Below are 26,452 nucleotides of genomic sequence, written 5' to 3'. Positions count from 1 at the left end.
GACATGCTGCCTTGCCTCGGCAGCTCAATGAACCATGGCCAAATCTTTGGCATTTATAGCAGCGTCGGGGGTTTGGAATATACAAACGCACAGGGATTTTAACGTAGCCTTCCTCGACAGACTCGGGCAGTACACTGGTCGAGGATGTGAGGATTACATGCTTGGTCGAAATTTCCTTCCCATCTCTACGTATTTTGATTCGTTGAACATTCACAACATTCTGGCCCTCGAACCCTTCCAGGAGTTCTTGCTCAGACAAGTTCAGAAAGTCTTCATCAGAGATAACACCTCTGGTAGTGTTCATGGATCGGTGGGGACTGATGCTCACAGGATTGTCGCCAACAGTGTTATTTTCGTCAACTTGGCACACTGAGCTGCATCTTGTACTTCTAGGAGAAGGTCGCCGCTTCCCAACTTGCTTACTTTATAAACGCCGCCTAGCTCATTGGTTAGAACTTTGGCTACCAAGAATGGTGACAGACGTCTCATTGACAAGCCTTTTTCACAGTGCATGACGTGGAACTTCAGGAAATTTTCTGACTTTTTAGGAGTGAAAAACTGCTGAACTGCTTCGTTGCGTCCCCGTTTTGGAGGACGATCATGGGATGCAGAAAATCTTGTTGCCATAACAAGTGAAATCAATTCAGCAGCTATGCTGGCCGCCCACCACCGAGCCCAACCTGGGAACGCGCTAGATGCGCGTTAGCCATACATAGCTGCTATAACCCTGTTTAAGTCCTCAAGGTTGGTTCCTTACCCAGGGTTAACCCTCGCCGCCTGGAAATGTGTGGAAATGAGGAAAAGCAGAGATGGCAGGATAGGGGTAGAAAAGAAGACAGGAAGGTGAAAGAGCTGAGAGGGAGGCAGGAAAAGGCGACTGGCTGGTTCCCCCCGGGCGGGTCAGACCGGGGGCACCGTCTGCGAGAAGCAGGGGCCAAAGTGGCGTGTTGCCTCTACCAGGGGGCCATGAAGGTCCAAAACAAGCCCAGCTTTGGCTCAGCCACCAGGATTCCCTTTTCCCCGGACACGGCTCAGCCACGCACAGCCGGGGCGTGGGTGGGTTCAACCCACATGTGCTCGGGTCCGTGGTGTTGCAAGTCACCAAGTGCCTACGGCAGTAGGCACCCCTGCGGAGCTCGGGACCGTGGTGGCGCTACTCACCTAAACACCTTGAGTACACAAGGTGCCCCCTGCGGGGCCCTACTTGCGCCGCGCGGAGAAACATCCGGCTACGGTGATAAGACACAGCGGCAACTTCCGGTGCCGTTCTTAAGTTGTCACCGAGTATAGCGTCAGCACGCCCTAAGTGTGTGCGGAAGCAGCGAAACGTCCCAAGCAGGACTTCACGCGACAGCAACGAAGTGCTACTAGACCCAAGGCCGACTACGACCCACACTTTGGTTAAGCGACGAATGCTCCCTGAAGGCGGAACTAAATTTAGTGGTTTTTTCGCAGGTGGCAGTCGTTATTGTGTCGTGGCTGCGGCGATTTGGTTTGCACTGATTCCGACAACACCCTCGAACGACGCGTGACTTGAAGCATTCAGGCGGTGTTGACGTTGTACGAAGAATTGAAATGTTCTCGGCGAAAGGAGCAAGCCAGTTAATAAAATACCTAAGGGCCTCGAGGACCGCCAACGAGAGTCAAGGCCTGAATTTAGAACCCGAAGGACAGGGTAAAGTTTTGTAATGGTATTTCAAATTGAAAAAAAAAACTAAAGGAGCTTTCAAATGACGTACAAATATGCGGTTGCCAAGCAAGCGAACTACATACAGAGAACCAGCTCACTAATAAAAAAAATCGACGAATTTTGGCAGCATTCCTCACCAACTACCTTAAAAATAAATGGAGTCCCTGACGGTGGAAACATCATTGAGACATTCGAAAGAATCGGAAGTCAGGAACACGAACCGATCGCGGCCTCCGATATAGAAGCACGTCCCTGTCACCCCACCGGCCGAAAAGGATGCAATTGACGGCTTCGTTCGGCAATGAAAGCGGCGATTTTCCCCGACAACGAGTAACGACGGAAGCCGTGACTGCGGCATTAACGACACGTTTGTCTGCCTTACTTAGCACTTTACCCAATGGAATAAACGGCTTCTAGGCGCAACGGTGGCTCGAAAAAAAAAGCTATCGGCGGTAAGTTTAGTTGGACAGCAGGTATCTTTGCTACAAAAGACGAGGCTATGGGTGTTCAGGATAACCCACACATGTGCAACGTTTAAAAGTAGCTCGGCAAGATTATGCAGTATCATGAAAATGCACTCTCCTCGCAATGGTCGTGGAGGAATTTTATTTTTATGATTTGTTTCTATTACGATCTTGAGGCTTTATACAAAAAAATAGCAGCAGTAGATGACACTTCCGGGCATTACATTTCAACATGGGGACTATTAAAAATAGACAGGACCTGTAAATGAATGAAATTCTCTAAGCAAGCCGCTTGATGCAGTTGTGCTCACTAGGACTTCGCTTAAAGATGTTGATCCGACGAAGGACGTCACATTACACAAATGTGACCATAAACCAAAAAATAAGGAGTTCAGTTCATGTTCACTAGGCGCAAAAAAACAAGACTGAGGTATAGGCACAAAACGGGCGCCACTCACAACAAATTTATTTTGACAACAAGAAACATATACATTCTAAGCGCATGTCACATTGATGCTATCCCTTGCGTCACATGTTATTTAAATACGCTACCTGCTCCGATAGCGCTAGGAAACGGATGGCTAACTCATGTGACGTCTCGTTTTCTGATTGCGTGAGCTTCGAGTATTTCCCTGGTTCTTTGATCTTTATGTTTGTACAAGCAGGTGGTAGAGGCAAACGTTGCCGTGCATCCACATTCGTACCAATGGGTTTCCAACTGTGAGTGGTTGTCTTATTGATGGTCCGTTCGTGTTCCTTTAGTCTTACCAGAGTCCTTCAATGCTTGTCTTACGTTGACTCATCTTCCCGTTCGCCCGATATAGCTCGCTCGACACGATAATCCAACGTAGTAAGCCACCCTGAGGCACATCTTAGATGCTGGGGCCGATTTTTTGTGTCACTTCCTTCCCTTGACATTGCACCCTATGGTGCGCATATGCCTCCCAACTTCCTTGCTGCCTTAAATACCACCCTTACCTTACATCTTGCTGCCACATTCTTCAGCCCGGTTGAAAGCGTGTGCATACGGAATCGACACGTGTGCCCATTTCATTTCTTTTTCCTCATTCGGGCTGGACGTTCCTGCTCCTGCTTTCACCCAGCTGGCTGTTTTTTCGCAGGCTCACGTGAGTGCGTGTTCTCGATAACCAGCACCACTCGAACGCGCCATCTGTAAGGCTAGCCAACAATGCGTGCCGGCATGACTTGGTCACCCCTGCCCTTACACACGACAGCACTATGCCATCTGATTATTTTTAATCAAAGATGGTCTTAATTCAGTGGATTTTTTTTTCTTTGGGTCCATGGAAAACTAAACAAACATACCCGCGTTGTTCGGCATCAGCGAAAAGTTATCTTGACCGAGTAGGTCTTAACGAGAGTTAACTATGTGTGTCTATATATAACGCTGCTTTATGATGCGGGCGGCAGTGCCGTCACGTGGTATTTTACATGGTGTCATGGGGTTTCTTTATGCTCCAGGCTTCGGTAAAATTTTTCGTCCTCTACGACGCCGGCGACACGCAAAGAGAACCTTGGGCTACGCGCGCCACGGTGTGGTTTCAACGAGAAATTACACCGGGTTTCTCGGCTATTACGCTCTCCGCGCGAATGGGACGGCCGGAGTGCATTGTACACCATAGCCGGTACAACGTACGGCGTGCCGCCAGCAGCTGATCGCAGAGGCAACGCCCGCTCACGCATGGTGCGGCGAGCGCCTCAAGGATGGCGCTACCTGCGCGCCAAAATCGACACAAGCCGTGGCAGGTATATATCGCTAACATGGCGATTACCGCAAAAACAAAGTTCCACATGCGAGATAGGGAATGGTGCTGTGGTGAAAGATTGCGTTACGGATTCTCATTCACAATTCTAGTTAAAGCGGCGGCGACCTGTCACGCTCCTATATAGCCTCGAGTTCCCAACAACGGAGCCACCCAAGGGGGCTGGGAGCTGTTGGGGAAGATCCCCCTCTAAATGCGTCGCTCACGAACGTTTGCGTTGTGATCTTCGTGACTCCTTGGAGGCCCCCAACGCTGGGTCCCTCGATTCTAAACGGCATAAATGTCACAATGTTTGGCTGCACGCTGACCAGCCACGCAGTGACCCGGCACCCGCACCTTCACGCGACGCAGCTACCGGCGGCCGCAGCGCTGCTGCCGCCTAGAATGAATCAACGCAGGCCGCGGCAGGCAGCATGTTGCCGCCTACCCGAATGTAAAAACAAAATTTTGCATGTGAGAAACGGTATGATGGGGATTGAGAACATGTGCTTGTAATTGTGATAACCGGACACGGTCGATTTCCTCATTACTTTCACCGTCTACAACTCACGCCAAACTGTCAGTGCTTCTGCGGTGCGCCTGCCACTTCGGTTGGGCACTATTAAACAGAATGCCCGAAAACGGCCAGCTACATTCAGAGACTTCGTAGGCTGTCGAGTTCACCGTTACAGCCGCCACAGCTTCGTCACCTTTTGGACAGTTCAACAGCCGTGAAGATTCTCATGGACCTCACCGATTTTATCTCCCGATCTATGCCCGAGGTGTGACGCCTACGTGTGTTCAGTGACTTTTTTTTCTCGGTGTTTCTTTTATACCTTCACCCCCGCTTGCCGCCTTTTTAGTTGAACTAACACCTAGATATGTGCCACCCATGGACTGCACCTCAGCGATACTGTGTGCCCTTGGGCTACGTTCACGCCTTTTTTTCCCCAGTCCTTGTTCTACAGCGTGTGACCTGGTGTCTGAGAGTTGATAAGGCCGCCTCATCTCTGACTCGGGCTTTCTTTGAGGGTGCTGCACACACTTGAGAGTGGAACTGCTGCGTTGTGCGATCTTTTGTGCCGAACTGACTTGAGAACGTTCTTCCTTATGCTTCGTTTGATGTTCCTTCGCGCTTAGTTATCCTTTTAAACTTTGCTTGGGCGTCCTGCTGTTACGTACGTCAGGGAATTTTTTTTAATCATCAAATTGGCTTTTTCTTAATATTTATTTGGCTTTTCTCCCTATTTGTTGATTTTATATTGGCTTTAAACCTGCCATAGCCTAGCTGGAGCAGGTCTCGTTCCCCACATTTTTTTTTCTTTTTCTTCTGACGGGGAAGGGGGGGAACATGGAATTGTAATTGTAATTGGAATTGGAATTGTGACGAGCGCTGATAGTAAACGCGACGATCCAACATAAGCACAAGTTTTCTCCATCACATAAACTGAAGACAGCCGCCAGTCGTTGGGGGAATACCCCGGCTGCGTGTATGTCCCCCTGAAGTTGCCCTATTTTAAGGAAATATTCTGTGAGTCTTCCATTCTCCTGGAAACTTTCTGGCCCGTACCTGAACGTGACCTAAATCTGCTCTTCAGGACTAGCGGTAAGCGCAACGCCGGGACTTCCGAATATAAAGTCATCTACCGCCGGCCAATCCCGAAAACCAGCCAGGCCTGATGATGATGATGATGTTAGGTTTTCTTGGCGCAAGGGCATCAAGGCCAAAGAGCGCCAGTACTATGGTGAGGATTATTCAAGTGAGAATATAAAGTACAGAATATATAATAAAAGGTATCTCAGATTTCTGTTGGTGTAGAGGGCCAAGAATTGGTGTAGAGGGCCAAGTAAAAACATTTGACACTATGCCAGGCATTTTCTACGTGCACCCCTTGCCCCCGTCTTTGCGGTAGCAATGAGTGGCCCTACCGGGTCCTAGCGTGCGATGGTGGCTCGGCTCACGGGTGATACGACACATACCTTAAAAAATCTACGTATGAGAGGTACTTAAAAACACGGTTAGTAGAGAAAAGTGGCTCGTCTGATAAAAACAGCAATGGGTGTTGAGGGATCATGCGTGTGTACAATTCTGGAAAATGAAGCTTTCTTTGCGGTTCAAGTAGTTTGCATTCTACCAGTACGTGAATGACTGACAGCGACCCTCCACACCTCAAGCAGCGTGGCTGTTCTGTTCCTTTCAATAGGTACGCATGTGTAGCATGGGTATGGCCTATGCGCAGTCTACAGAGAGTAACCTCTGTGATCCTGTCTCGTTTCTCACAGATCGATCTACCTAACTTGGGTTTTACCATGTGCAATTTGTTTGCTGTTTCCCCATTCCAATCTTCCTGCCATTGGTCTCGCAGCCTCTTACGTACGTACGCTTTAAGATCCTCGTACGGGACGCTTTGAATATCTAGATCATTCCGAAGAGCTGCAGTTACAGCATTCCTGTCTGCTTGCTCATTTCCGGCTATGCCGCAGTGACCTGGGACCCAACAGACAGTGATTTCAAGTTTTTGTTTGTGGGCTGAGCACAGTAGTTTTAGCAATTGATTAAAGACTGGATTTTTTTGTAACTTTCCTGACGCTAAAGCCTGCACAGCACTTTGAGAATCCGTGAATATCACTGACTTTGGGACATTGTTCTCAATAATATATTCTACAGCCAATACAAGGCCGCGTGTTTCAGCAGTGAATATAGATGTGGCTTCAGGCATAGTCTTTGACGTGGAAAAGTTGGGACCATGTGCAGCACATGATACTGCACCAGCTGACTTGGATGCATCTGTGTAGAACTCAGATGCTCTGTACTTGTTCTGCAAAAACAAAAAATGCTGCATAATTAATTCCTTTGGAGCGGTTCTTTTGTCAATCTTCATAAAAGAGAGATCATAAGAGATAGGGCAGAGATCCCATGGAGAGACAAAGTCATCAAAGCTGGTTTTCTGAGCGTCAGTGAAGGATATTCCCAGGCCTGCGGCCAGTGCCCTCACCGACAGATGGAATGGCTCAGCCATGGCAGGTCGCTTTTCAAAAAGCTTGATTGCCTGGTTACCTAGAGTGCTGTTCGGGTGTCCGGTCAAGGATGTCACTTTTAGAGCATAATTCAACCCAGTGTACTTCCGCTGTGTTTCAAGAGACCACTGATTGGCTTCCACATACAGGCTTAACACAGGGCTTGTTCGGAAAGCGCCTGTAGCCAGACGAAGGCCAAGATGGTAGACAGGGTCTAACATCTTTAGTGCTGTTCTCGCGGCAGATTGATAAACAAGACACCCGTAGTCGATGCGGGACCTCACAAGGCTATTGAATAAGGCCAATAGGCACTTTGTGTCAGTACCCCAAGACTGGTGTGAGAGGACTTTCAGGATCCTGACTGTATCCAAACATTTAACTTTAAGGCGTTTGAGGTGTGCAATGAATGAAAGTTTGTCATCAAGCACAACCCCAAGGAACTTGTGCTCCTTTTTTACTGCTATGGGTGTTTCATTGAGTTTAATAACAGGATCTGGGCGGATACCACGCTGCCTAGAGAAGACCACACACGTGCTTTTTTCTGGGTTAAAACAGAAGCCATTCTCATCTGCCCATTTTGTAAGTTTGTTTGCAGCTAGTTGGATTTGCCTCTCACAAATGGACATATTACATGATTTAAACGCAATGTGCACATCATCAACATATAGCGAGTAGGATATGGAGCGAGGCAGTGCAGTTCCTAAGGAATTCATTTTAATAATAAAAAGGGTGCAGCTGAGCACACCACCCTGCGGCACTCCATTTTCTTGGACGAACATCCTCGAGAGGACATTTCCAACCCTAACCTGAAAGGTGCGCTCCGAAAGGTAATCTTTCAAACTGTTCAGCATGTTTCCACAAACTCCAAGGCGGCGAAGATCGCAAAGAATACCGTAACGCCAGGCTGTGTCGTAAGCTTTCTGGAGGTCAAAGAAAACTGATAAACAATGCTGCTTATGAACAAATGCATCCCTGATGTAGGATTCAATAGCCACTAGGTGGTCTGCTGTCGATCTACCAGAGCGAAATCCCGCCTGGCGATTGTCTATAATACCATGGTACTCAAGAAAATAGATCAGGCGACGGTTAATCATTTTTTCGAAGACCTTGCATAAGCAACTGGTTAAAGCGACCGGTCTGAAACTAGTTGCAAGTGATGGATCTTTCCCCTCCTTTAGAATCGGCACCACAATAGCTTCTTTCCACACTTTTGGAAATTGCCCTGCACGCCAGATCTTGTTAAACAACAGTAAGAGCGCTTCTAGCGTGTCGTCGTGCAGGTGCTTAATCATGGTGTATGTTATTCGGTCTCGACCTGGTGATGATTTACCACAAGTAGTGAGCGCCACTTTAAGCTCCTGCATAGTGAAGGGGCAATTATACCCTACCTCAGACTGCCGTTTGTCACGTACAATCTTCCGTTCCTCTGCATTCTTGTGTCTCAGGAAGTTATTTGAATAGTGAGCTGAGCTTGATACATACTCAAAATGCTTGCCTAGAGCATTCGCTTGGTCTTGTAAAGTGTCTCCACTTGTGCTGACCAAAGGGTACGTAAGAGTGTTACTTCCTCGGAGTGCTTTAATTCTCCTCCATACTTTCCGCGTGTCAGTATATGATGTGATTGATGACACAAAACGATTCCAGCTTTCTTTTTTCGCAATACGCCGAATCCGTCTGCCATTGGCCTTTGCCCGCTTGAAAAGTACCAAATTTTCAGTCGTTGGGCACCTACGCAAGACACCCCATGCTTTATTCTGTTCCTTACGGGCCTGCCTACAATCATCATTCCACCAAGGTTTCGGCTTAGCAACCCTACTAGAAGAAGTCTGGGGGATCGACCTCAGCGCAGCTTCAATTATATGGGTGGTCAGAGTCTCAGCAGCTTCATCAATACCAAGGTTGTCTATAAGTGTATAGTGACACTCAGAGAGCTCTTTGAATTTTTTCCAGTCTGCGGCCTCCTCCTTGAACTTTTGTGGGCATGGAGTGTTGTCTTGTTTGTTGTCTACAAGCTTGAGGCTCACTGGAAAGTGGTCACTTCCGTACAGGTTATTAATGACCTTCCACTGGAGTGCTGGAAACAGAACTGGAGAGGCTATGGCGAGATCTATGCAGGAGTACGTGGCATGTGTTGTGTTATAATATGTTGGGTCTTTCTTGTTAAGTATGCATGCTCCAGATGATAGCAGAAACTTTTCAACGAGGCGTCCTCTAGCATCCGTGCGTGCAGAACCCCAGAGTGGGTGGTGAGCATTACAATCCCCAACTAGCAGATACGGCTCTGGCAGCTGATCAACTAATGTTTCAAACTCCATACTGGACAGCCCGTGGTCTGGAGGTATGTACAGTGAGCATACTGTTACCAGTCTATTAAAGATAATGGCTCGTATGGCTACAGCCTCTAAACTGGTCTGTAGCGGTAAGAACTGGCATGCCACTGATTTTTGCACGATAATCGCAACTCCTCCAGAGGGATGCATGCAGCCATCCCTGTCCTTCCTAAATACAGAGTAGTTCTTTAAGAAGTTAGTTTGGTTCGTCCTCAAGTGTGTCTCCTGGAGACACATAATACTTATTTGGTGTTGTGACAGCAATTCATAGATATCGTCCAAGTTTTTCAAGAGGCCTCTGCAGTTCCATTGGACTACATTATCAGTTACCATCAGCTTATGCTGAACAAGGATTAAGGAAGTGCCCTGCTGTCACCCTCCCAGGCTCAAGACACCTTCCCAGGAGCCGTGACCCTAGGTGTCTTTTGCTTTGAACGGTCGAGTGACGTGCCGCGCCCTATCGGCGTACCACGCAACGGAGGGCTTGGCGTTGTGTCCATGGCTTCTTGCGAAGCCTCGTCAGCAGGGCTAGGCTGGCTGGTTGCGGCAGCCTGCCTCTCAGCAGGGACCGGCAGTGCAGTGCCAGCAAGGGGCCTAGCGTTGGCATCAAGGGGTGCTGGGGCAGCCCTTGACGCTTCTGTTGTGGCATGTGCAGTGGCCTTAGCCACCGGCACTGAGGGGGCTTGGGGTGTCCCTTGGGGCCTCACTGGGAGGGTTCCAAGGGGAACTCGAACCGAGTGTAGCGCCGCCCCCCGTCGCGCTACATCGGCAAAGCTAGTGTGTGTCAGGAACAGTCTCTGTCGTGCTTCCCTAAAGGTAATGTTTTCCTTATACTTCAGAGCAATTATTTCTTTTTCTTTCTTCCATTGCGGGCACAAGCGCGAGTACGCGGCGTGCTCTCCCATGCAGTTTACACAGTGGAGTGGAGCTTCACAGGTGTCAGACGAGTGGTCGGGGAGGCTACACTTTGGACATGCTGCCTTGCCTCGGCAGCTCAGTGAACCATGGCCAAATCTTTGGCATTTATAGCAGCGACGGGGGTTTGGAATATACAAACGCACAGGGATTTTAACGTAGCCTGCCTCGACAGACTCGGGCAGTACACTGGTCGAGAATGTGAGGATTACATGCTTGGTCGGAATTTCCTTCCCATCTCTACGTATCTTGATTCGTTGAACATTCACAACATTCTGGCCCTCGAACCCTTCCAGGAGTTCTTGCTCAGACAAGTTCAGAAAGTCTTCATCAGAGATAACACCTCTGGTAGTGTTCATGGATCGGTGGGGACTGATGCTCACAGGATTGTCGCCAACAGTGGTTATTTTCGTCAACTTGGCACACTGAGCTGCATCTTGTACTTCTAGGAGAAGGTCACCGCTTCCCAGCTTGCTTACTTTATAACCGCCGCCTAGCTCATTCGTTAGAACTTTGGCTACCAAGAATGGTGACAGACGTCTCATTGACAAGCCTTCTTTTTCACAGTGCATGACGTGAAACTTTAGGAAATTTTCTGACTTTTTAGGAGTGAAAAACTGCTGGACTGCTTCGTTGCGTCCCCGTTTTGGAGGACGATCATGGGATGCAGAAAATCTTGTTGCCATAACAAGTGAAATCAATTCAGCAGCTATGCTGGCCGCCCACCACCGAGCCCAACCTGGGAACGCGCTAGATGCGCGTTAGCCATACATAGCTGCTATAACCCTGTTTAAGTCCTCAAGGTTGATTCCTTTCCCAGGGTTAACCCTCGCCGCCTGGAAATGTGTGGAAATGAGGAAAAGAAGAGATGACAGGATAGGGGCAGAAAAGAAGACAGGAAGGTGAAAGAGCTGAGAGGGAGGCAGGAAAAGGCGACTGGCTGGTTCCCCCCGGGCGGGTCAGACCGGGGGCACCGTCTGCGAGAAGCAGGGGCCAAAGTGGTGTGTTGCCTCTACCGGGGGGCCATGAAGGTCCAAAACAACCCCGGCTTTGGCTCAGCCACCAGGATTCCCTTTTCCCCGGACACGGCTCAGCCACGCACAGCCGGGGCGTGGGTGGGTCCAACCCACATGTGCTCGGGTCCGTGGTGTTGCAAGTCACCAAGTGCCTATGGCAGTAGGCACCCCTGCGGAGCTCGGGACCGTGGTGGCGCTACTCACCAAAACACCTTGAGTACACAAGGTGCCCCCTGCGGGGAAACCAGCCAGGCCTCCTCTCGTGCCCTCAGGCCGGGGTCGTTTGTTTTGGCGAAAAAAGGTGGCTTGCGTTTATGTACACATGAAGTAAACATGTTTTTTTGAACTCAGAGTTAAAAAAACTATGAAGTAATTCTCCCAACAGTTGCTTTTCCAAAAGCTCTTCAGCCGCCGTTTATTGTCACCAGCTGACAGCAATTCTCTGGTGACATTCGCCAGGCTCAACGTTGAATGAAACCACCATTTCATGCGCGCAGCATCGCAAAGTACTGCAGGATTGAACACTCTGTTTGCAGAAACAGGCGAAGTTCCGGGCTCTATGCATTATAATTTCTCTTTCCGCATATGCCAACGGATCAGCTGTACTTTTTTGTGCTACACATCCGCGCTGAAAACCTTTAAACTGCCAACTTATCCCCATTAAACATTCGCTACAACCTGATTGTAGGATTTAACGCGCTGACGCAACGCAGACGATCGGGCGCGCCGTAGTGGAGGGCTCCGGATTAATTTTGACCACCTGGGGATCTTTAACCTGTGCCGACATCTAGCACGCACCAGCGTTTTTGCTTTTCACCTCCATCAGAAAAGCCGCCGCCGCGGCCGGGAATGGAACCCGCGTCCTCGTGCTCAGCACACGACGGACCGAGTCCGCGGTCCGACCGGTCACGTGATGCCGCGTCACGGCCCGCCGCGGTCCGATGCAGCGCGGAGAGCATCCACATGGCGGACCGCCGTAGCAGACGACAGAGCGGTCCAACCAGCAACACTCTCCACCACAGTGCTTCCAACCAGACGAACTCGCGGACCCATACGAACGGCTCGCGCCCGCGCCACCGCGCCACCCGCGCCGCACATGTTTTGTGTATTTTGCGCTTGGTTTCGCGGTTCCGCGCGCATTTTGGAGCAGTCGAAATGGAAACAGGGCGCAAGCGTCGTTTGGCCGCTATGGCGTTAGCTTTGTACGTTGATGAAGACTGTCCTGCGCCGAAAAGGTCGTGCTGGGTTAAAAAGTGGATGTGTCGAAAAGAGCTGGGACTGCGGAACCAAGTTGTGGCGTGCGGAATCCAGAGCAGAGCGCATCCACACGGCGGGCCGGCTGAGCGGACCGGGAATGGCCGACCGTCTGAACACGCAAGCTGGAAGGTTGAACACAGGCGCCGTTTGGCCACGACAACATGTTGTAACGCACAGGACTGCACGAAACGTTTCATCCCCACAGTAACAGCCACCCGCGTGCCAGCCGGGTGGGCGCGCTCACGCAGCCGCCGGCGTCGTTCGCACGAAGGCGACACTACGAGCGGCGACGGCGGGGTGATGCGGGCTGCATACGGCTCGTCACCGCTCGCTGGAACCGAACGCTTCCCGTAAATTGAGGTCCACATGCGCGAAACAAAGTGATAATGATGGCTAGCATTGCACTAGTAAGAGTCGTAGGACTCGCTAGTAAAAGCGCGGATGAAGTATGCGTCGCGATAGCCCGCCGCCTATCCCAGCGGGGGTGATTGACAGGCTCCTTCGAGCGCTTCGAAACAGCCGCGCTGCCTGCGCCATTCTCTATTGGCGCAACTGGACCCGGCTCCGCCCACGCGGCGCGGGAGCTGTCAGACCACGCTGATTGATGTCGCGGTCCGCCGTGAGACCGCGGACCGAAAAGCCTCGGCGAATAGTTGGCCCGCGAAGACCGCGGACCTGCGCGGTCGAACGGCGGTCCGCGCGTACTGGTGACGTCCTGTCACGTGATGCGCGGACCGCGGTCCAAATAATCGTTTTGGTCCGCCGTGTGGATCGGCCTTTAGCGACGGAGCCGCGGCGGGCGGGTATTCGGTATACAACCACCTCGCGAGGCAAAAGGCCCTCAGAGCAATGCACGTCAAAAGGAAACCCTCCGCACTAACCAATCTGCACTGTCTTCCAGCGCGCCCAGTTGCGCTCCTTGTCGAAGCTGAGCAGGACTGCGTCCGACGTGGCTGGGAAGCAGGTTTTCTCCTTCCGTGCACCGGTCTTAGTGCGAGACGACAAAGTCAAGAAGTGCCGCTCCAGGGGGACGCGTGTGGCCAGCAGAGGCAGGAGGAGAATGCCCAGGGCGTCCATCGAGAATTTCGTTGAACCTGCGCCACCAAGAAATAAGCTGTTGCCCGCCTGATTTTCAGGGAACACGCGAGGACACAGCTGCAAAGAGAGATCTTTGAGGCGTTCTGTATTATCAAGGAAAATATCAAGAAAAGTGACAAATGCGTGAGCACACAAAAGAAAAACCCTATCTAGAGCTTCACTCACATTATCTGTGAAAGCTGCGCCTTCCGTATCCTTTTTAGCGTTTCTGCGCCCTTATATTTATGTTGCCTTTCCTGTCAGTAAAGCCTCAGTTGATATCTAGCGCTCGTCCCGTGTCACTCTCCTTCTGTCCCCGTCTAGTGCGCTTTTTACCACGTCGAAGTCGTATCACCAACTAGCACAAATCTGTGCGTTGAAAATAATCTCGATCCATGTCCGGTCTGCATACTTTGTCCTACGATTTTAAAAACGTGGGCCCAAAGAAAAGTATGTGTTCAGCTATAACCAGCTGTGATATCTTCGGATAATAATGCATCCGCCATGTTTGTAACGTACATACTTACTCCGTGCAATCGGCCAAGAATATTTCTGCGCTTCTTACTGAGCGCATATATCCCCTGATGGATTGGCCATGGTGTGAAGCAACACCCCCAAAAATGAACTGGCTGCAACCACACTTGGCTAAATATATGCTAATAAGCTAACGCGTCATAATTATCACCGTTGACGCATCTTTCTTTTCCATGTCATGTCTTAAACACGCCTGTTTGGCATTTCTCCAAGTAAACAAAAAGGCCAGCCTCCCAAGGCTGTGGTATAAAATTCTAAATACGTGAAATTCGAAAACGCTTGAAATGTGCAAATAAATTTGTTTTGGAACGTACCTTAGCAGTGATTTTTCCCCGCTTTGTACAAATGCTTCTCATTTAACGTAGGTTGGGCGACCGCGCCCCTTCCGCTCAATTCAGTTGCGAGACGCTCGTTTGGACCGCATTTGTTTCGTCTCAAGAGAAAGAGGGGTGGGGGGTTTCCTTGGCGTCATACTTTTTCTGGAAGTTAGGTCGTCTACAATAGCTGTTCAACGGACAGCCTAAATACAACAACTTTGGCCTTAATAAGCACATTTATGTCTCGAGGCGACATGTGAGAAAATCTCGTTAACACATTCTGTAGCAACATCTGCACATGGACGATCCACTGGAAATGTGGGCAGAGATTTCCTGGTCACAAACGCCCGATGGTACGGACCCATAATTACTGCCGCGTAACGCCCGTTGCTAGTGGTTTAATGTGAGTTCTGGGGCCTTCTTTGTTAACCCAGGCATTTTTGCTGTAAACCCTGTCCTACCAGTAACAAAATACACGCAACTCTGCTGAGAGCTTGAGCATATGATTATGTCGCGCGTTAACAGAAGTGGGGCCTGAACTCAATTTCCTATACAGTGTAGCGTATGAACTTATTCTCTCAGCGAGTGAGAGTTTTAGGCTCGCCGAGTAGGGGTGTCAAACTCCAGGAACCCTCTGCACAAAAAAAAAAAAACCCCGAAGGCCAGCTTCACAATACTGCTGCACGATTGCAAATCCCGTAATGAACAGCTCAGACTTCGAAATGTCGTCTGCATAGAGAAAAACTTAATGTGTGGTTCGCGGAATATCTGCGCTGACAGCATTTGGATGCAAAAGATTAATGCCTATGAGCGGAAACGCCAGCATCGGAAGCAACAGAACGGCTGCTAAGGCACTACTGCTGCTTCGCAAGCTATATCATGCACTTCGCATTAACAACATTGAGATGAGCAATGCTGGCAGGCAGCGCCTTCGACATGCGAAGAGCAGCGTGTAACAGGCAGCAGCGACAAGTCACCAAGCGGGCGTGCACTTGCCTCACCCTGCAGCGGAGCAACAGTTACCCGTACGCTCTCCGCGACACTGCAATGCTCAGCAGTATGGTCTCCACACTTCCGGACGATCTGAATGTCAACGCCCTCAGTAATGACCGACATCAACCTCACTCCAAAACTAAAAAACAACGGCCCAGCCCCAGTGCAGGTTTGCGCTAATACGACCTGTCTTGCCATAGAATATTCAAGCGCCAGTAATGGCTAACCACACCAATTTCCATAGCAAAGCTGTATATGGCTACCCTGGCAAATTTTCTGGGTTCGTGAGTAGGCGATCGCGCCGAAAACAAATTAGTGAAAGCGTCTAAGCGCTCATTCCGGCCGAAGGGGTGTGGTTACGGAGAGGAGGTAGGGGGGAAAGAGCAAGGACGCGTGCCATCAGAAAATGTGCGCGTTGACTGCGCGCTCTTGGGGTGAAACATTAACCAAAGCCGCCTGTCCGTGTTTCCTTCCTTTTACCCGTTTGTGTGCGCTATTCGCGAAGGTGCACCCACGGAGTAACATGGTGCAGCTGCAGTTCCAACTGGGCCGACACACGCGCGCACACGCACACCAGATGAAGAATCCCCATTGTCACATAAATAATCACCTTATCACGTACAGATTCACTTCCACTGGAATGTCTGCTGTCACGCTATTCTTGGCAACTTTCAAATCAGCCGTTCATCTGATGCAGCGCGGCCTATCAACGCAGCGTCCACGCCAACGGCGCTGCGGTAAACAGGTACAGTCTGTCAATATTTTGTGGGCCAAGCCGGAAACGCGCAGGCTGCAGAAAAGTCAATGTACAAGCTTACGTCACGAGCGAGGCTGAAACTTTTTATGCAGTAAAGCTAGAGAAAATACCTGTCATTATTACTGCCTTAAATTTTTGTTACATTTAAAGGTAAAGCCGAGTCTGAATTTTTTGTGGTCGATAAGGCTTAGGATTGGCCCACAAAATTTTGACAAAGTTCAAAAAACCCCTATTCTACCCTTTGGCTGAAGAGGCAGAATGGCGGAGCTCTTTTAGCAGGTGCATAAAACAATGGAAAGCGCGTTCGAGGCGAACCGGTTGGCCGACCGGTTCGCCTCGAACCGGTTAGGTGGCGGTGGGTGCCGGCGGGAAGTGAGAGGCTTGTACTTACAAGGGAACGGTATCTCGCTTACGGCTGCTATAGGCCAGGCTATCGACGTACATACACACGAACGGCCTTAGCGGCATCCTGCAGTAGCGCGCCCATTCTCGCAATTGTCATCCAGAATTCCGCCATTTTACAAGGGCACGAAATAGCCTCGCTGGTCGTACTTTATGGAGTGGAAAAGCTGATTTCGTTATCGAGATTTAAGGGTTTTACGTGGGGGGGGGGGGAGGGGGGGCGTCAAAAGCCAGAAAAAACTTGGCTTGTCGCGAAGAGAATTGGCGCTCATTCAAAAATTGTTGCCTTGTAAGTTCCGTCTGATTGTCAAAACGCTTGGCGCATAGCCACACGACGAAGGGAATTTAGAGCAATTAGTGCGTCGAAGACAGCATTTGTGTCAATCGCACACGAATCCTCTCGGAGGGCCGATGTGTCCGAAGCTGTGGTCCGAACGAATGCTCACCACCCTACAGCAAACAGCAAGGACGGCGTATTTGGCGATGTTCGGAAACGGAGTACGGCACCCGTGTCCGGGGGATAGTCACTGAGTACCTCTGAAACAATAGGCTTCAGGGCGGCAGAGAACATTTTTACGTCCCTCTGGCGTAGAACAAATTAGAATTTTAGTCCTTGTACGCTTCGAAGTTAGGCATGAGCTACGAGACGTGCCGTAATGAAGGCCTCCGGATTAATTGAGACAACCTCGGAATCAAATGGGAATCGAAACCTGGACACTGTAGCACATTTCCACTCAACCTCAGCACAACCACTCTCCTCAAAGCAGGTACAAATGATAGCTTTGCATCGTCACATGGCAGACTACATCCACGTGAATAAATAAGCACTAGCGAGTACCATACTGTTTGGGGACTTCTCAATAAATCAGCAATGCTGGCAGGAGCTTGTCAAAAGATATATGAAATATATCTTTTATCGTTTACGCATATGTCGCTTATGTAGGTTATGCATCTGTTCATACGATGACATATTGTTTAAGCCGGTTATGCATCTGTTTCCACGATGACAAATTTGTTTTATTAAAAGACTGCTTTGCGCCGAGAACAAAGATAGCTATTTTATCGCAAACTCGAAACTAATGACTGAGGTATTAAAGACAACATCTAAAGCAGTGACGACCCTCAGCTACATTCTGGGGATTTTTCAATGATACTACAAAATCTTGTTAAGGCTATTGTCGCCCGCCGATCTAAACCACCGACAATAAGCAAAGCCGGGCGATTTTATGGAGGTCTTCAGTTCCGTGGGATCTTGTTTGAATTCTAGCGTGCAGTAAACATGCTGAGCAAAATTATTAGTACTGGTCCATATTAGGTCACTACGGCCAATATTGCGCCACTCTAGCACGAAACTTGAAGGCTTTTTAATTTAAAAAAAAGTCTTTGGTAGCTTGATTTTATCTGTAGAGGGTACCAAATGCTGGCTCTTTCAAACTGAACAAAATTGTGTTTGGTCTTCATGGCCCCTTCAAGGCTTTGGCTGGAGTCTAACAAACGATACTTGAAAGCTCAAAAACATTGTAGGGGAGTTTGTATTTAACCATTTAAAGAGGTCGGAGTTAACGTAATAAGGAGTTTTTACAAATGTACACAACTGCACAAACATTTGGAAGTAATTGCCAGGAGCACTGCCACTACGTTTGGAGCGAAGGCGTACATTATTCAGAGTGCATGCGATACGTAAACAGCATTCTTCGACTAAAACAAACAATGCTCAGCAAACTGATATACCTCGATACGATGCCGTGGCAAGGAGGCGCTGGCATTGTTGCAGGAAGGACAGGAAGCCATGCTCTCCTCTGCGTCTCTTCTTGGGTCCAGCGGCCAGTGGTCTGGGAATGGCCAACTTGGGTGACACGCGGGCGTTGAAGGCAGCAAGCCTCCTACCAGCCTGGTAAAAACAAAACAATCATTCCGAAAATTACTGATATGCATCAATTTGATTAATTGATTGAGGTTTAAAGAGGTCGTGAGGAGATTTCGGCTTTCCTATCGAATAAGCCATTCCAAAGCTGTTTATCCGGCTCGTGCGCATATACTGCTGCCGACCATTCATTTTTTTCTTCAAACATCTAGAAACTGGAATGATCTGCCTTCTGACGCCGTGCACCACTCCTGCATCAACCATTTCAAAGAAGCCATCGCACAAATCATCCTTCAGTGACTTGTTTACCCCCTCATGTAACGCCCTTAACGGGGCCTTTGAGGTATGTTAAATAAATAAAACAAAAACATCGGGTTCTGTGCGTATAACTGTGGAACCTTGATAAACAATGCCGATATCGGGCAACTAAAGGAGTATGCAAATAGGGAAAAATATGCACTACGGTTTCCCCAAGGCTTTCCTCCTCAACTCGTGAAGCGACGTCTTGGTAAGAAGCCAATCACAGTTCGCCCTAGTCTGCAGAACATGCCGGCATAGAGCGGGCTCGCAAAGGGTCAGATAAAGCAACAACATCTGCAACTGAACGGATGTCTAATCTCTGATACGACTGATCAACACGGTCGAACGTTCAGTCAATAGTGCGGGCGAGTGGCGCTGCCAGAAGTAACCACGTTGAAAGTAAACTGGGTATTTTTAAACTCTTTACGCTATCTCGCACAAGTCTAAACTGTCGTTCTGTTAGCCGGTATTTTTGCACAAGCTTGAAATGCCTGTAAAGTGAGTTGCGCGGAAGTGACATTTCTGACTTGACGAGATAAGTGACCGAAAGCTCAAAATGAGAATTTAGTGCAGAAACACATTTATCAAAAAAACTTCCAGTAGTCGGAACTTCAAACCAACCCGTCATTTACTCATCAAGCGGAAAAATAACTAGCGAGAAGCAGTGGTACAGCGCCGTGTCGCCGAGCCCCACCACCTCGAGTTCGATTGCTTTCCTGTTTCCTCCAATAAACAAGGGCGTTATAGCTTCGTTGATTGGTTGAAGCTCTGGGTTGACTAGAATTCATGCACACACCAATGTGCTGGTTTACAGATGGGAAGCGGCTTTTATGGCGCTGTTTTCAGTTGCTGGCGCGTCTCACGTCGCTAGTGTAGTGGGTAAAGTGTAACTTCAATGCAAGCCCGCGGTACCGTGGAGCCAGTTCGAATCCACATGGGGTACTTTTTTTCTGCTTGAGTCATTTAGTGCCATTTAATGCAAAAAAGTCAGATTACAAAGAGACTTCGGCAAAACAACGTGAACTTCAGCAGGGAAACTGGCTACAAACCGTACAAACAGCCACTAAGTATGATTTCTGCTACAATGGTTGCCAAAGAACTAAAGCGGTCGCGACACCGGTCACGTCGATGGAAAATTGTTCATGGAAACGAATAAAGGGAGCATTCTTTTTAATTATCGGGTTTGTAGCTATACAGAATATAGACAAAAAACGTTTAACTCTCGAATTTTCTTAATGTGACGCACTGCTAGTTTCGCTGCCGACCGACGATGCGCGCATATTCTCTGGCGATGCGCCTCAAAGCAAAATTTAAAAGGAGTAGCCTAAATTTCAGAAACAATCAATAGTGAAACTTTTTGGTATTTATGTTCTTTAAAGGTAGTTCAAGCAGACAAAGGAGAGAAAAAGAGAGGGAGAAAGAAAAAAGACGCGAAAAAACAGAAAGAAGAAAAAAGCGAAGAAAAAGAGAAGAAAAAGACAAAGACGAAGAAGAAGAAAGATATTGAGAAAGAAGAACAGAGACAGAGAGCTCCTTATTGAAGAAGCAGACAGGTTTGCCGGCCTTTACAGTCGCCTACATGCTTCTCTGCCTACGTTTGGGGATGGAGTAAGAAAAGGCCCAAGAAACATCAGGGCTGGAAAGACAAAGACAGAAAAAATGGCGGACATGGCGCAATAACGGACGTACGCGCATTTCGTTTTTGTTCCGAGCTTGGGCAACAATTTTTAATTTTGCAATTAGTCCAATGCCATCCAAATAGGAGAACAAACTCCGTAAGCTTTGCGCTGCCTCGAGCGACAAGCCCATGGTCCTAAAATATTCTTGAATTATTGGTCTCTGTTCCAGAAGTTCGACGTTTTCCAGTAAGTATGATCGGTTCCATGTAGGCCGCACATTCTGATAAAATTTGTTCAACTGGGTCGATACAAGAACAATTATCGCAGTGCGGATTTGGCGTCGCTTTAAGGCCCCATAGGTAACTGTTCGCGTATGCACAATCCAGCCGTAGACGCTATAACGTTTCCAGATTGCGAGGGCCGCTGTCTCGGGAGTCGACTAATTCTGGGTCAATCCTGTGCAAAATGCAGCGGGTATTTTGCAGATTGTTCCAAAAACGGTTTCTTTCAGTCACCACAAAGGGGTGAGGTTGGCGGAAGCTCAACTTTTCGTAAAAACACCTTGCTATTTCCAATGCAGAAGGGATTACGGGCGTTACGTCGGCTTTGTTGTTGTTTTTGATGCCACTGTGTCCAGGTATCCACTGCAATTTATGGGTCCAGCAGAGCAGGCAAGGTGGCGAAGGTATGAGTTGTCACAGGCTGCGATATGGTGGGGGGGAAATCCACTTCTCGATAGAATTTCGGAGCTGCTTTGGAGTCCGTGAAGATGCTTCTCCGGTGCGGCACATGGCACAGGATGTAAACGATTGCCTCCATCTGAGCATAGAGCTCAGCCACTGTCAAAGGTGTTTTTCATTCCAGATAAAATGGAAGCATTCCACCAGTAAGTGGTATGTGTAGTCCAGAGGAAGAGCTTTGCATTTTTGAAGAACCATCGGTAAATATCGATATTCTTGTATGTTCTATGGATTTTCTTGCTTCATGCGCCCTATACATGTAGTCTAGAACGATGTCGAGGATTTCTAACTACGGCATCCTGGGATACCACATACAATTTTTAGGGGAGCGGCTTCACGGAAGGGAATGTAGTGGCATTTTTTAGAGGGCTGGGTGGGAATAAACTGCGGTATACCGCGGTTTATTCCGAACGACTCTGGATTGGCCCAAACGATTCAGAGCATATATGCTATGAATCGTTTGGACAAATCCAGAGCTACTGTGCTTGGAGGCGATACGACTTCGGAGGTGGTTTCTTGCGTGTAGACATTTCCAAGTACGGATTGTCAAATAATCTCTTCAACCGCCGTGCTAAGCAAGGCGGTTGAAGAGTTTATTTCCGGATCCCTTTTATTGTCGCCGTTCCCCTATATTGGCCATTGATTGGGGGGTTTAACAAGAAGAAGCTTCACCTGGGCTCTGAGGCGCGCCGTATTTAAAGGCTGCAGATTAACTTAGATCCCCTGGAGATCATTAGAGGAGTACTGACAAAATTTTGAAGGCGAGATAACATGAACAAGCGATTGTTGCGAGCACACATTCACCTGCCAAATATCAGCGGAAAATACAGCCTAGAACATATTTAAAATAATTTCTGAAGTGTACGTAACGCCACCGAGCAGCTGCAGCGGAGGTCCTCGCGAGATCGACACGTACTTGGATGTGGAGTCCGTAAACAATATTGCCGCGAACCATACATTGGGTTTGTTTATTTGTGTTTTGCTTTTACCGCCCGGCTGCGCCGGTCTGTGTTATCTCTGCGCCAAGGGAAGCGCGTGTTCCATTCTATCTTTCTGTGCCGCATGTGTTATCTGTTGTGATAGGGAGAGCATTCCGATCTAACGCGAACAGGCCAGAATAATCTTCTTGGATCTACTATGTTCTCGATGCGAATCGACGTTTCGAGAACCACGCGCGCCAAAAGATAAAAAGCCTGCAGTGCGGACGCCGGGGCATTCGATTCGACGACATTCGCCTGTGCAAGTCACTTTGTTGACCGCTGCTTCGCCGCCTGTGTATTCTTTTGAGTTGTTAGGGGAGCACAAGTTCGCTCCAATCACGGCCGGACTAAAGTAGCGGCGAGCGCGCACTTTCATGAAAGTGCGCGCTCGCCGCTCCTCCAGTCCGGCCGTGCTCCAATAAACGTGTTTCTCATTCAAGACAACTGCATCGTCCTTGTCTTCGTGACAATATCCAATCAAGTCACGAGTTTGTGTTGGCCGCTTCCGCACTGCCGGCGTTTCTCGCCGGCTCGCCGCTCCTACCGGAGTTCGGTGCTTTTGCTCTCGAGCTACAAACGATCCGATCATTGGCGGCGTAGGCCCCGGTATTTCATTGGCTCATCGGGCAGCTGACCGCGACCTAATTTCTTCCGTGATTTAGGGCACTCTTATTTGCTTTTTATTATACATGCCGCAAAAACGCGCCGGGAACATGACAGGCGCGTATACACCAACCAGCACGGTCGCTGTGCGGGCGGCGGCCGCGAAGTGGCGCAGGTAGCTAGAGTGATGGCTAGTTCCCACTTCTCTAAATGGCCCTCATGGCGCAAACAGGGCTGGATATACGAGAAATGAGGTATAGGATGTGATGTACAATTGAATTCAAAATCGTCATGGGCACCGCTTATGAGAGTGCCAATCGAATATCCGCCCCAATATTAAGCCTTACATCTGTAGGCCGACCTGTAGTCTGACCGGCCGGCTGCTCCCAGCGCGCGCCTCCCCACACACTACTTCGAGCGTTGCGCGTCGTTCTCTAGCCGGGACAGCAATCTGTACCGCAGCGCCTGAATCTCGTACACGGTCACTTTTTAATCAAGTGGCTGTCGACATCACTATCGTAGGGGCATTATCAGAAACTGCACCGACGCGGAATTGACAGTGCTACGGCAGCTCTGCTCTGTGATATCCACCCGACAGTCACGTGGGCAGCTTTTTTTATACCTAATTCAACCTTTAGCCGCACCCGCTGAAACCGAAACTGCGACTGGCCGCATTAAAAACTTCTTTATTTAAACCACCGTCACGCGGTAAAACAAACGAGGTTTCTACTCGTGATAAATAGGCGATTAGCTATTATCGCAACAACAACAAAAAAAAAGATGCGAAATTTTCTGTCAGTACCCCTTTAACTTAAATACGGTGAAGTGTGGATGCGGGCGTTTCCGTTTTCCGCATAGTTCAGAAAAGCAGCCACCGAAGCCGGGATCGAACCCGCGTCCTTGGGCTCAGCAGCAGAACGCCATAGCCACTGAGCCAACGCGGCGAGTAGAAACGTTAATGCCAACGCCACTTTTAAACACGCGTGCTCGTTGGAAGGCTCTTGAGAAGCCGTAAAGCAAGTCTGATATCGAAGTTAGACTGCAACCCTGTAAGGACTAAGAAGACCTACACACGGAGCTCTTTTAGCGCCGGCTTCGCTACAACGCACAAATGATTTGATCAGGAAACATTTTTCTAGGTGCATAATGAGACGACATATGGAAATTAGGATACCCTCATAACAGCCCAGGAGCCGTTGTGCACAGACCCCTTTAAGTTCAACTTCAATACGAACACAAGCGCAATGCTAGGAAGGTATACGTGGCGGGGTTTTTTTTTCGTTTTTATTTTATTTCGAAATAAGCCAGATGCAGAAAACGAAACTAAGTTGGATAAAACTGATGTGACAAGAAAAACTCGGCAACTTTCCTCTAAAAAAGGGGTTGCAATGAAATAATAGAGTTAACGCCCTGAAGACGTGTACGCAGATCGCAGATTCGTATAAAAAATGGGCCAGATCCTACTGTTTCACGAATCAAAATGAGCCAAATTCATTTACCCAATGGGAGTTTGCGTTTGGATTGACTGTTCAAGCTGTTTCGTGAGTGCTTTCAGAATTTTTTTTTTTTTTTTGCTTTTTCGAGCTGGCTTATACTGAATTCAGACGGCAATTAGGAGATGGGCGAGAAATCTGTCCCCAGATGTAAACGACGAGGTGCACTGAAGAAGAGAACGAAATGAAACAGATACGAAATAATTTCATTTCGTCTTTAATTGCCGCAGCTTCTCCCCAATGCGACGCACGCATCTGGAGTCAACCTTTAGACGCCTTAACCTTCCGCTATCTAGTTACGAGGTCCTTTCACTATGCGCTTCCGCCCTAGGTGTCTGCCACAGGGATGTTGTGTCTGCCCTCCATTCTTATGTGGTGGCGACAGGCAGGTTTTCCTGCTAGCCAGCTAAACATTCACACATACCTCATTTTTCTTCCTGAATCTACTTTCATATTATACATATTTAAAAAATTCTGTTGGGTATTCCCTTTTCTAAATTTTGGGATCTAAAATAATATAGGTCACATCCTCATTAGGCACAACACTTCTTGGCCAATCCCCCGCGTGGGTATGTGGCATGGTGGGAGGCAACCAACCAACCATAGAGTTTCATACCAGTGTATATTAGTATGAAACTCTATGCAACCAACCAACCATTTCGTCTCACCCGTCCCTACGAAAGGCTGAGGGAGCTCGCGAACCGTAAAGAATGCCCGGGAGGGAAAAGATGCAGAAGGCTTCCTGGGAAGCCATTGTTTGAATTGTCAATACTGTTCGCCATAATTACAATACACTTCCATCATTATAAAGTGCAAGTCACAGCCGTTACGGGAAATTGTAGAATCAATTTTTTTAACGCTGCAGGTGGAGGCATTCGCCAGCATGGCCTCTATCCCCTTGTCGGAGAACGAACTGAATCTTCTAGGCATGCGCAGATAAATCTTAGCTTGGACTGCTCTATTGTGCCTCTTTCCAAATAAAATCAGTTGATAGTTCAGCGCAGCCCTTGTCGTGCCTCTGTTTTTTGCGCTGTTTTGCCTAGATTACGAGAAGTATCACGCTCATCCCAATCTCGCGCGTAGCAAACGGCAATTGCTCATTAACAGCGGCATGCCGCACTATCCAGGGACCCTGTGTTATTTCTTTCACTTTTCGAAAGGATTTATTTCGCTATTACAGTATTCCTTTCACTACGAGACAGCATTTCTTTCGCTTAAAAGGTATTTATTTTGTTACCAAACAGTTTTAATCCGCGCTCGGTGCGAAAGAGCGCCTCTTCAAATTCACCGGGATTTCACGGATCAGGTCGTTCGTGAAACTTTTTGCTCTATTTTGGGGCGATGGTAGCGGCAGTTCGCGAGCTGTTATGTAAAAATCACGTGGCCTTTGCGCAGGCTGAGGTTTCTAATGCGTGACGTTCGCGCCAATTGTCTCTAAAGAAAAAGAATTTGGTTATTTGGAGCGGTCGTCGCGATAAGGTGTTCCAGTGTTAAGAAAGGTGCGTTGTCAACAGTGGGGTGTTTTGGTCGTGATAGTATGTCATTGGCTAGTGTGGGCACGTGGCGTGGTGGGGGAGGAGGATTCTGTGTATGTACAAGTAGTTACGTCTTTTCCAATAAATCGAGTTGAAAGTCAGCGCTAGTCCTGTCCACTCCTTTCTTATTGTGTCCCTGTTAGTTCGCGCTGTTCCCCAAGATGCAAGTACACCAACTAGCCCAACTCGCCACCCTGCTACAGTTTATAAAATCACCGAGAGGGCATTATCCACAATGTACAGTGTTGTTGAATAGGCCTACGCTGTCATGTCTGTTACATTTAGTGTAGTCTTTAATGCGAAGCTTTCTATGACTTGCCGATGGCGTCCGGCACGCGGCAAAACGCTTTACAGGAAAACAAACTTTACATAAGCGCTTCAAGAAAACAAAAGCGATTCTTGTGGCCGGAATAGAACCTGGGTCCCTCGCATTATGAACACAACGTCTATCTGATCACGCCGTTCCGACAATCTCACCCCAACCCCGCCACCCCACAATCAAGCAAATTTCTGAGCTTCTAAACACACAGATGATGTATGCAAATGCTTAATGATGATGATGGTTTGATTTTATTGGCGCAAGGCCGACACGGGCAAAGAGCGCCAAACACAAAGTTATTTGATGAAGAGAGAACACGAAATAAAATCAGTTAAAAAAACTATGAGTACGGATGGTGTAAAGGGTCAGGGTGAAGAACGAGAGTGGTTTAAGAATAAATAAGTTGGCTGGTGTATAGGACCAGGGGTAAAACTATGGGTGGTATGAGATGAGTTGTAAAAAGTGA

General features: G+C 48.5%; 1 protein-coding gene across 1 annotated transcript in view; it reads right to left on the bottom strand.

Annotated features, from left to right (window-relative positions):
* Positions 1 to 26,452, bottom strand: part of LOC144164803 (uncharacterized) — an 89,754-nt gene that overhangs the window by 25,145 nt on the left and 38,157 nt on the right. Inside the window, exons 2-3 of the mRNA XM_077695070.1 lie at positions 18,265 to 18,424; positions 13,335 to 13,547 (exon numbers count right to left, since the gene is read on the bottom strand). Of these exons, the coding sequence (XP_077551196.1) occupies positions 13,335 to 13,547; positions 18,265 to 18,424 (373 nt within the window). The remainder of the gene's footprint in view (positions 1 to 13,334; positions 13,548 to 18,264; positions 18,425 to 26,452) is intronic.

Source organism: Haemaphysalis longicornis, unplaced genomic scaffold (assembly GCF_048455015.1).
Source record: "Haemaphysalis longicornis isolate Haplotype H1 unplaced genomic scaffold, Haemaphysalis longicornis Haplotype H1 scaffold_1, whole genome shotgun sequence".
NCBI lineage: Eukaryota > Metazoa > Arthropoda > Arachnida > Ixodida > Ixodidae > Haemaphysalis > Haemaphysalis longicornis.
Note: the sequence above shows the minus strand (reverse complement) of the source record. Positions and strands in the feature narration are given on the sequence as shown.